Source organism: Crocodylus porosus, unplaced genomic scaffold, assembly GCF_001723895.1.
Source record: "Crocodylus porosus isolate Cpor-Errol unplaced genomic scaffold, CroPor_comp1, whole genome shotgun sequence".
Classification (NCBI taxonomy): domain Eukaryota; kingdom Metazoa; phylum Chordata; order Crocodylia; family Crocodylidae; genus Crocodylus; species Crocodylus porosus.
Window position 1 is genome coordinate 3,760,784 of NW_017728951.1, and position 11,082 is coordinate 3,771,865.

Genomic DNA, 11,082 nt, shown 5'->3' on the forward strand with positions numbered 1-11,082 from the left:
AAGGGAAGACAAGGGCGGAGGAAACACTGGATTGCCAGACCAAGGAACACCCACAAGTACAGCCCAGCCTAGACTGACGAGCGGAACATATACACAGGTAAGCAACAGGGGCCAGGGCAATGCTGTGATTAGGGGGCCAGTGCACACATCCATAGGAGGCCTCAAATACCTCTACACAAATGCTCATAGTATGGGAAACAAGCAGGAGGAACCTACCCTCCTGCTAGCTGACACCAACCCAGACATAGTGGGGCTCACTAAAAAGGGTTGGGACCCAACACATAACTGTGTGGTGAATATCAAGGGCTATAGGCTGTATAGGAGGGACATGACAGGGAGGAAAGGCAGGGGGTGTGGTGCTCTACATTAAAGAGGAATACACATCCTCATCAGGCAGCAGAGTCAGAGGAGGGGCACATGGAAGTGCTCTGGGTTAAAATACAAGGCAGTCGAGAGGAAAGAGACTTAACAGTGGGGGTCTACTACAGACCACCCAACCAAGGGGAATAGCTAGACCAGGAATTCTTAAGTCAGCTCACGGAAGTAGTTAGGTCAAAGGACGTGGTCATTATGGGTGACCTGAACTTTCCAGACATCTGCTGGGAAAAGCAGTTAGCCAGGTCTGACAGCTCAAGTAGTTTCCTAGCCCAAATGCAGGACCTCCATCCAACCCAGGAGATGCACAGCCCCACCAGGGGAGACGCCTTGTTGGACCTGATGCTGGCAACAGGTGACGACCTAGTGAGGGAGCTGCGGATGCTCAACCACCTGGTCGACACTGATTATTGCCTGCTGGAATTCATCATCCAGAGTAAGGTGGCAAAGACCTGCAGCAAGGCAGCAGCCCTAGATTTCAGGAGGGCAGACTTCAATGAGCTAAGGAGAATAGTCAGGGAAGCACTGAGGTCCCAGAGGGGAGGGGAGCCAGGTGTCCAAGAAGAGTGGTTGCTCCTTAAGGAGATGATCCTCCAAGCCCAAAGGGAGATAATCCCAACACGGATCAAAAGGAGTAGGAGGGCACAAAAGCCCCCATGGCTCACCGAAAGCATCCGGGAATGTCTTCTAGCCAAAAGGGAGGTGTACACCCAATGGCAGGGAGGGGCCATCACCAGGGAGGATTATACTGCGGTTGCTTGGGGATGCAGGGGGACAGTCAGGAAGGCCAAGGCAGACATGGAACTGGGACTAGCTTCCCGGATCAAAGACAACAAGAAGTCCTTTTTTAAATACATAGGGGGCAAAAAGAAGGTACCAGGTAACGTGGGGCCCCCACAGGACACACTAGGAAATTTGGTCATCACACCAGACCACAAAGCTAACCTATTTAACAATTTCTTTGCTTCTATTTCTCTGAGCAGGGACCAAATCAGCCCTCCCCCCACCAGGCGCCCCTCAGGCCCCAAGGAAGGTGTACCTAGGCCATGGGTAAGGGAGGATGTAGTCAGCAAACTTCTGGAGGGACTGGATGTATTCAAGTCAGCTGGTCCGAACGATCTCCAGCCCACAGTGTTGAGGGAATTAGCTGAGGTCATTGCAGGACCCCTAGCACAGCTGTACAAGCACTCGTGGTGATCTGGTGTGGTGCCAGAGGACTGAAAGAGGGCCAATGTGGTTCCCATCTTCAAGAAGGGGAGGAAGGAGGACCCGGGGAACTATAGGCCAGTTAGTCTTACCTCAATCATGGCTTTTTGAGATAATTATTCTGGCACATGTCCACGAGGGGCCAGCAGGGGAGATTATGCTTAGGGGCAACCAACATGGGTTCATTAGAGGCAGGTCCTGTCAGACCAACGTGGTGGCCTTCTACAAACAGGTCACCAAATCCTGAGAGGCAGGGGTAGCAGTGGACATAGTCTTTCTTGACTTTCGGAAGGCCTTCGACACTGTCTCTCACCCTGTTCTTATTAAGAAACTGAGGGACTGTGGTGTTGACACCTACACAGTCAAACAGGTCGCCAACTGGTTGGAGGGCCGCACCCAGAAAGTGGTGGTAGATGGATCATTTTCAACCTGGAGGGATGCGGCCAGTGGGGTTCAACAGTGCGGGCCCGCACTGTTGAACATCTTCATCAGTGACTTGGACAAGGGGGTAAAAAGCACCCTGTTCAAATCTGCTGAAGACAATAAGATGTGGGGGGATGTTGGCATGCTAGAAGGAAGGAATAGGCTACAATCAGACCTAGGCAGGTTACAGGGGTGGGTGGATGAGAATAGGATGGGGAGGCCACTCGATCAGGGGGCAGCAGGGTAGGCACTACAAGGACAGGCTATGGGACCTGAACCTGTTCAGCCTCCACAAGAGAAGGCTGAGGGGGGATCTAGTGGTCTGTTACAAACTAGTCAGAGAGGACCAGCAGACATTGGGAGAGTCCCTGTTCCCCCGAGCACTAAGAGGAGTGACAAGCTGGCAGAGGGTAGATTCAGACTAGACACCAGGAGGCACTACTTCAGTGTCAGGGCGGCTAGGATCTGGAACCAACTTGCAAGCGAAGGGGTGTTGGCTCCTACCCTGGGGGTCTTTAAGACAAGGCTTGACAATCACCTTGCTGTGGGGTCGTTTGACCCCAGTACTCTTTCCTGCCATGGCAGGGGGTCAAACTTGATGATCTGCTCAGGTCCCTTTTGACCCTACTAACTATGAAACTATCAATGGAAAGATGAAAATTAAACTGGGCAACAACAACTGCTGTAAAATGAGCGATGTTTTTCATCAGACAACATATTGGACTAGCTCTAAAACTTCTAGTTTTACTTTTTTGAAGAGGAGATCTAAGACAAGCGTGTACAGGAAACAGACAATTGTACACGTTACATTATTGTCAGAATTAGTAGAAATTTCAAATCCTGGTTTAAAAGATTTTGCTACTTGTTTATGGAGACATCCATCTAAACAAATCCTGATTTACAGAAAGTTATGCACAAACTGGATGAAACAAATTAGAAATGATTCAGGCTGGCAAGTTGAAGAGGAGAAAAACAGAGGAAAAAAAATCATCTTTTACAAACTGAATCAGACTTAAAGGAAATAACTGAGAAGGGTTTTATTTATTACCAGCAGCTCTGCTGAAGGGAATGGTTCAGTAGTCTAAACATCAGGTTTCAAAATATTCAGTACCCTTGGAGCCAGTGGTTCAGGTCTCAGCAGAGGAGTCTAAACCCTTCTTCCACAAGATGCATAAACTTAGTTCCAGGTAGACCGCTGTCTGGAATTGTTTCCCCCCCCCCCAAATGGAAACTGGAAGTCTGTTTACTCTCAAGGATGTTTAGAAGCCCATAGCTTCTGTCCTTAGAGTCACAAATTGGTTTACCATGTTTATCTGCATACCTTCCAAAACATAATGCTTCACATTCTGATTCTATTTTACTATACTATCTAGTTTTCCCAAATGTACGGTGCATTTTCCTATCAATAATTTTCATATACTACTTCTTACACGCAAAATAATACAAGCTATAATCCTGGCACTGTAAATGAATCATCGGGGAGACAGACCTTTGCACATAGGAATATGGTTATCCCCAGTGAATAAAACAAAAGCAAAACTTAAGTCTAAATAAGGTTTGCAAAAAAAATTACTACGTCACTTTATGATACAAATAAAAATATAGAGGCAAAAAGCTCATAGGAAATCAAGGGACATGCACTCATCTACAACTTTTGTATTTAAATTATGCAACTTAACACCTTGTGGTTGTTTGCATTCAGTGCTTGTTGAGTGGTTCAATGCATCAAGGATGAGGACCAGTTATTTTCACAGCTTTATGGATTGCTAGTCACTAGATTCAGACCATGACTGGTATCTATGCTTCAGTATTTGCCTTGTAACCCTGCAAAATTCAGCACCCTCACTCTTGCCTGAACTTATAAAAGGAAAAGAAAACTGCTGATACCTGCTAGTCCCTACTATTATAGAAAAACTCTTCATGCATCTAGCACACGATTTGTCTGGTTACCCATCCCAGTGCTGCTGCCCAATTTAAACAGTGTCAAATTGAAAGGCTTAAGATGGTCCAATTGACTTCTAAACACCAAGCCAAATTCATGGACTGAAAACTGAGAATAGATCACTAAGTATGTAATGACAATAGGAAAGACCAAAAAAAATTGAAGAATGGGCCAAACCAACATAATCACTCTCTACTGATATCAGTAATCAAGTCTACAACAAAAAGCTCAAATCAGGGGAAAAGTCACTTTCATAGTTATAATGCGGAAAGTTCTATAAAAGATCTTCTGTTATGTCATTTTCTTAAAAGCTAATTCTTGGTGCGATTCAGATAAAGAATATGGATGCAACCCTTAAAACTAAAATTTCTTATATGCTACTAAAATAGACATAAGGTGTCATACTTGTCCTCCAATTTTTGTGCCTTGGGAAAAATTGTGTCCAGTTCTCCAGAAGCCTCAAGTTCCTGGGCAGGGCGGGGAGAGCAAAAACAGAAAATGTTAAGATTTAGAAAGTGTTTTACTCATAAGTGCTATGTAATTGTATATATATTTATACACACACTATATATATATATATATATACACACACACACACACACACACACACTATGTACATACCTGCACACACTATATATATATAAAAGTTTGTGTGTGCACATGTATAGACAAACAGACAGACCTAACCTTAACAATATCCAGTCCACCTATGAGATCTCCAGCTACGTACAACTGAGGATAAGTAGGCCAGTTGGAATATGTTTTCAGTCCTTGACGTACTTCTTCATCAGAAAAAATATCAAAACTGCTAAACAGAACATTATGTTTGTTCAGAATCTCCACCATTTGTCTGCTGAAACCTGCAGATACAAAGGACAAGAGCAAGAGATAAATTATAACTATTTAAACAAAATGCTCCTATATGTAACAAATTTTAATCAATTCAAAGAGATATTACAAATATTCCATGCAACCTCTTTTCAAAAGGTTTCGATGTTTCATTTTTTTCTTCAACTTATTAATATTGCCAAGTAGCACAGGGAGAAAATGGATAAACCTGGTTATATTACAGAGGTTTTAAAACCTCGGTAAGTGTTACACCACTTGTTAAGTCTTGAAGCCTGCCTGTGAAAAGAAAAAGTGAGTAATCTCAGCTCACTACATTCTGTTGGCTAATCATGCAGTTAAACTAGAGAAATAAATTTCTATGTTCAGTCTCTTGAAAGGCCTCCTTTCTTCAGCATCTTCCTCCCTGTCCACATCTTCCACTTCCTTCCTGCTTCCCTAACCTCACCAACACATTTCTGCTGTTTCCCTTGTTTTCTCCCTCTGGCTACTGTTGATCTCACCCCACAACCACAATAGTTGACGTTGACAAACTAAAGAGCACTGCAACTATTACTCAAGCCCATTGTGGTGGCAGTATTTTGACTCTGAAAATGACCTTATTATGACCAAGTTTCAACCTCCATTGCTTTGACAGTGTACCCCTTCTCACGTCACAACTTGACAGTCCCATTTTTTAAACTATTTATGTTCACAAGAGTACATAATATTATTTTACTGCACTTGTGACACTTTATTATGTACTATAACTTTATTATCCTTTTGTGACACATTTTCGTTATGTACTTTTCTGACAATACTTTCTCATTAGGACATTAAGTACTGGACATTAGAGTGAAAACATCCATATTTTATAAATCTATTATGTAGCCTACCTTGGAAAAAAGAAAAAGCTGAAACATTTTTTTTTTATTAGGGTATATATTTTTTTTAGAAGTAGTAGTTAACTTACCAAAAAAAAGTATACCAGGAATTTAACTCCTGTAAAAAGTGTGTGCATGAAACTTACCTATAACAAACGATTCTTTATGCTAAAAGAGTGACCCTATGTCATAATTGCCAGAACCACTGTAATTTATTAAAACTGAAAACTATGTTTGATTTTTTTAGACCCTTTTCTATTTGACTTTTAAACAAAAGTCATTATTTTTAATGAATCATTTTGTGTGTCCAGGCCATAGCTACACGTAGTTACAAACGCTGCAGGAGAATTTTATCACTCATATTTCCATTCCAAAGAAACACTCAACCTATTATTTCAAAGATAAATAAGTGGCAAAGTTGGACATTTGATTTGGCTTTCCTTTTGTGTGGTAAAATGGAAAACATCATTAGGGGTTGGCATTCAAGAGTATTATCTACTTCCTGGCTTCTACAAGCATAGTACAAATAAAGGCTGTTCTTCCAGAGGAGAACCTTAAACAGCAGCAGTTTACTAAAGAGGCCATATTTTCTGTCACCTATCAAAACTGTCCTGTGCAACAGGCAATGGTAGGTAACCTTGTGAGGTTCTGAAGTACTTTGGTGCAATCCATATCTTGTGTGGCAGGACAAAGCCAGGAGATGATCTGTAGAACCTGTGAACAAGTCTAGATGCTTAATCCAACTGTTTTTCTACAACCCCCATCATTTGCTTTGTGACTGCCATCCTGAGGCTTTGAGAGCTTCAGAAGGGAGGTGAGGGGAGAGATCCTGGAGTAACAGCAATCTTTTGCAAGGCTTTGGATCGCCACTTAATGGCAGAGGCCATGACTTAAAATTAGAGAACTTACTTACACATCTGCAGTAATAGCTTTACATACATTCCTTCCATGTCCCATCAATAAGATGAATATGGCTGCAGGAATGACCCCCAAATACTTAAAGCATTGTATAAATATAACAGAAGCCAGTACCCTTTTGGATTTACCCTTCCTTACTGTTTCCCAACTCTCTTAAAAAAAAAAACTCCCCAAATATTATGTGAACAAATAAAAACATTCTATAAAATATAAGAGAGAAAAAAGAAAACCTGAAACAATTCTTAGATGTTTAATATACACAATGAAATAAAGATTTTTTTTTTTAAATGCAAAGGTGTACCATATAAGAAGAACTTTTCTTGATTTCAACTTAAGGCCTCCTATTAGTTTTTGAAATATGGAATTGCACTACAGCTCCTGCTGTTTTCATGACCTGCAATTTATTGAGATATGAGGTACTAGTATTTATATGTATGGCATCTAAGTTGCTTTTCTTCCTACAACTGAAGTGTTAAGTTCATGTACAGCCTGGAGTAAAACACGAATTCTGAAATCTTTCATTCATCTGGGAGTTCATTAGTAAACAGCTAAAGGCTGATTGCTGATGGTTATTCTGTTGCCAATATATTAACTCATTTCTACTGTAAGAGACTGAGCAAAAGCTTTACTTTCGCTGTAGGCAATTACATGCAGACTAGAAAGATTGATTGGTTGCGTTTCATTTTTAAGGGTTAAAGTAGCAGGCTGGAAGTGTTATACTCACAGATAAAGTATCAGTATAGCTTTACTTTCATAACAAAAGATTTAGGTTGTATTTCTGAAGGAATGCTACACATGCATTACAGAGAATAATTAAACTGTGAACAAAATGTTTTGCGTGAATATCCAGTCACCCTTAAAACCCGCTCTACATTCCACAACTCTAACGAGAAACTAAAGAAAATTATGATCTCAATGAAACAAGCAAATAAATAAAATCAAAGAACAATTTGTTGAAACAACACACCTTACAGAAACAAGATTCAATAGCCAGTAAATGGAAGCCAAGAAGATAGATTTCACTTGATACTATGCTTAGCTGTGTTCCCAGACCCCAACATAGGATTGGGTTCCACAACACTAATCAACTGCATTCAGGCATCATTGCGAGTCTGTTAGTTGCACCAGACAGACTACGTTCCCAATCATCTTTACCATTAAACACGCATCAAAGCTTGAAATTATTTAAGATTTTTTCATATTTAAGATTTTCAGTTGCATCTCTGACAACTTAGACAAAATTTCTTTTCCCTCTGAAAATGTATGCCTATTTTCCTCATTAAGGAAATATTTTCTCAACAGATTTTGATTCTAGCTGACCACAGGCTTTGTTAAAAAAGAAAAAACTTGCGAGAAAAGAAAAAAAATTTGGTTAAAACACAAAGAAAGTCCCTGATTCCCTTCCCTCCCCTTATTTTTCCCCCAGAGAGAGATCCCCACATGACCTGGAAGTCATCAGCTCCCCCACCACTGCTCTGTACAGGACCAGTCAGTCACCAATGATCTACAATGCCAGAATCGTTATAGACTTCCATTTTTTTCTACAGTGATAAAGCTTTTGTTCCAGTGGTCTCTATGGACATTAGTGACATTGCCATTCCTTACAATCATCCAAGTTATCTTCTACTCCTCTGTCTTCTAAAACCTCTTAACAGACAAATAGGTAGAAGAACTATTGAACTATACTCTTGAGTAGCAAGATGACAGAGGAACATGCCATAGGAAAACTGACAGGTAGACAAAGGCGTCTAAGACTCCAGGTGCGCATCCAGGTATGTGTGTTTACAGCAGCACAAATTTAAGCGGGAGATTTGTGCCTCAGCACAGGTGCCTGAACATATGCACTTTGGTGTGGGACAAATTGTGCCACTTGGGGCAAACTGATTCTGCCAGCTCCTCCCAGATCTTCACCTAGGGGGAGCTAGAGGCTGAGACCAGCACCTGTGCTGGCCAGAGCAGTATAGAATTCTGCCCTGGAGAGCAGCTCAGGGCTACTTCCCCTTAGCAGCTTCCGAGGCTCAGCCACTTGGTATCTAGGGACATGAGCCCCTGGTGCCAGCTGGACTGCTGAAGCAGCCCTAACCTAGTGACCCCTGCAACCTACACCCACTGCAGCAGCCTGGCAGTGGGGGCTACTACCTGTCTGTGACCTGCTGCCACCTGCAACAGCAACCACCTCTTGGACCCAAGGCCCCATGGCTGCATGCCTTCCAGACCCAGACAGTGACTGCACAGCCACCTTAGCTCTGATACAGGCACTGTAGCAGAGCTGCTTGCACCTCTGAGCCAGCTGCCAATGGGCTGTGGCTGCGCAGTTGGCCTTCTGGCAGAACTGCAGCCATGTCTTCTGGTGCCCCCGCTCTGCCATCTGGACAACCATCACCCAGAAGATGCGCTCCTTGTGGTGGCCCACTTTGAACAGTCAAAACATGTCCCAAATGGCCAGGAGGTCAGCCACCTTGTCTGCCCTCCAGCTAGGTTCCCAGTGCTAACCCTGGGCAGGCTCCTCTGCCCAGGTCCCATCACCTGCATCACCAGCAGGGATCCTGGTGTTCCCAATTTAAAAATTGTAAGTTCTCTGATTAAAATACCCAAAATCTATGTTCTTTCATGATTAAAATGAAACACCACTATATATAGAGATCAGTTCAGCAACGTTTTATTGATGTATTTAGAAGTTTAAAGCAATTTAAAGCAATTGAAGCCTACCAGTGCCACTACCATCATCCTAAAATGAATTCTAAATATCTATACACTTTGGCACTTGCTTTTGGTATTTTTATCACAGAAAAACTGGAGCTGCCCTTGCCCCCTTCAATCACCAGGATGTGGGGTCCTGAGCAGCACTGGGATGCCAGTGCCCTGCCCCCCAACTCCCAACCCATAGCCTGGCAGTGTCCTTCACTCCTGACCCACAGCCCTTGCCTGCCCCCACTAGCTCCCTCCTGGCAGCAGCTCCATCCTACCTAGCATCAGGACCTGGAGTCCAGCTGCAGCTGTCCCACCTGCTGCTTTGTGGCTCTGAGCAGTGCCAGCCCTTACTGTTCTGCTTCCCAAGTCCAGGCCCCAGCAATCCCCATGCCATTCCTGGGAAGCCTTCAACTGGGGCTCAGGGACTAGGCAAGGCAAGCCAGGCTGCTCTATGACGGAGGTCTAAGCCTGGTTCTGGCAGACTCTCTTACCCCAAGCCCCATCTCTCTCTCTCTCTCTCTCACACACACACACACACACACACACACACACACACACCCCCCTGCTGCCACCTCCACTCCTCCCCACAGCCCATCACACCCCCAAGTGGTTTCTGGGACCAGGAGCCCCCACAGACCAGGGCCCCATGTCCCAGCACCAGTGTCGGCATGGGGCAGGGCTCCAGTGGAGCCACAGCTCCCACCAGCAGGTCCTGTCCTGTCTGGCAGCTGGACATGCAGGGTATGAGATTTGGGGGAAGGGGAGGGGAAAGGGAGAGTATGGGGTTTGTGGGGGGCGTTGGAGTGGTGTGGAGGTGGGAGGAGGGACTGCTTGAGAGGGGTCATCCCCCTTCCCGCACAGCCTACAGCCCCCCCACAGCAGGAAAAACAGCAGCAGCCATCAGGTCACTCATGCCCACAACCCCCAGCATCACAGGGCTGCCTCAGGCCAGCAGCTGCACGTCACCAGCCCAGCCCACGTGCCCTCAGACAAAACCGGGACAGCTCCTGTCATCTGCAGCTCTCAGCACTGCAAACAGAAGCCACACACCATCAGGCCAAGTCAGGCCCTGGCCTCCATGCAGGGTCATGCACCACTGGGCTGGGCCAGCTCCATGCAGACAACACCCAGTCAGGTCCCTGGGCACACAGCTTCTGCCCATGGTGTCAGAAGCCGTGGGTGATAGCAAGAGCTCACCTGGTTCTGTCCAAGGGCATGTGGGCCAGGCCAGGCCAGCACCATGTACAGCTGCCAGTCTGAGGTGGCCCAACACCACTAGGGGTCTCTGCCAAGAGAGGACGAGTGCCTCCAACTGCTGCTGCTCCTGGGGAGGAGAAGGGGGGGGAGCAAGGGCACTGCAGGCTGTGCAGGGGGGGCGCGGATGAGGGACCCACCCCTCCTGAACATTACCTGCCCCCCACCCCCACATCCCTACTTATGTGGGACAGCACCTGGGTCTGAGCCACTGCTGCAGACTGTTGGAGCAAAATTTTAAGTATAGGTGCTGCCAATGCATGAACTCAGTTTGATTGAGAGTGGAAAATTCCATGCAGGGCCTGAGTTACCCCTTCTATGACCTCAGGAGCTGTCAATCAGCCCTGACCCACTTTCAGCTCTGAGCAGATTCAGTTGCTATGCAGATCTTAGTGCAGAGCATGCCCAGTGTAGGACTGGAATGAGGCAATACCTCTAGAAATTTCTCTTAGCCAAGCAGCCTGATTGGCTATAGGGCTGCTATAAAAGGTCTGAGGGCCCCTCCCTCTGGGGGGAGAAGATCGCGTCACTGCAGACAGAGGCTGGTGTTTCTAGGGACTGTCT

General features: G+C 45.0%; 1 protein-coding gene across 1 annotated transcript in view; it reads right to left on the reverse strand.

Moving 5' to 3' along the window:
- GLRX3 (glutaredoxin 3) overlaps window positions 1-11,082 on the reverse strand; it is a 40,924-nt gene that overhangs the window by 11,744 nt on the left and 18,098 nt on the right. The window contains exons 5-6 of the mRNA XM_019556090.1: window positions 4,634-4,806; window positions 4,352-4,413 (exon numbers count right to left, since the gene is read on the reverse strand). Coding sequence (XP_019411635.1) covers window positions 4,352-4,413; window positions 4,634-4,806 — 235 coding nt within the window. The remainder of the gene's footprint in view (window positions 1-4,351; window positions 4,414-4,633; window positions 4,807-11,082) is intronic.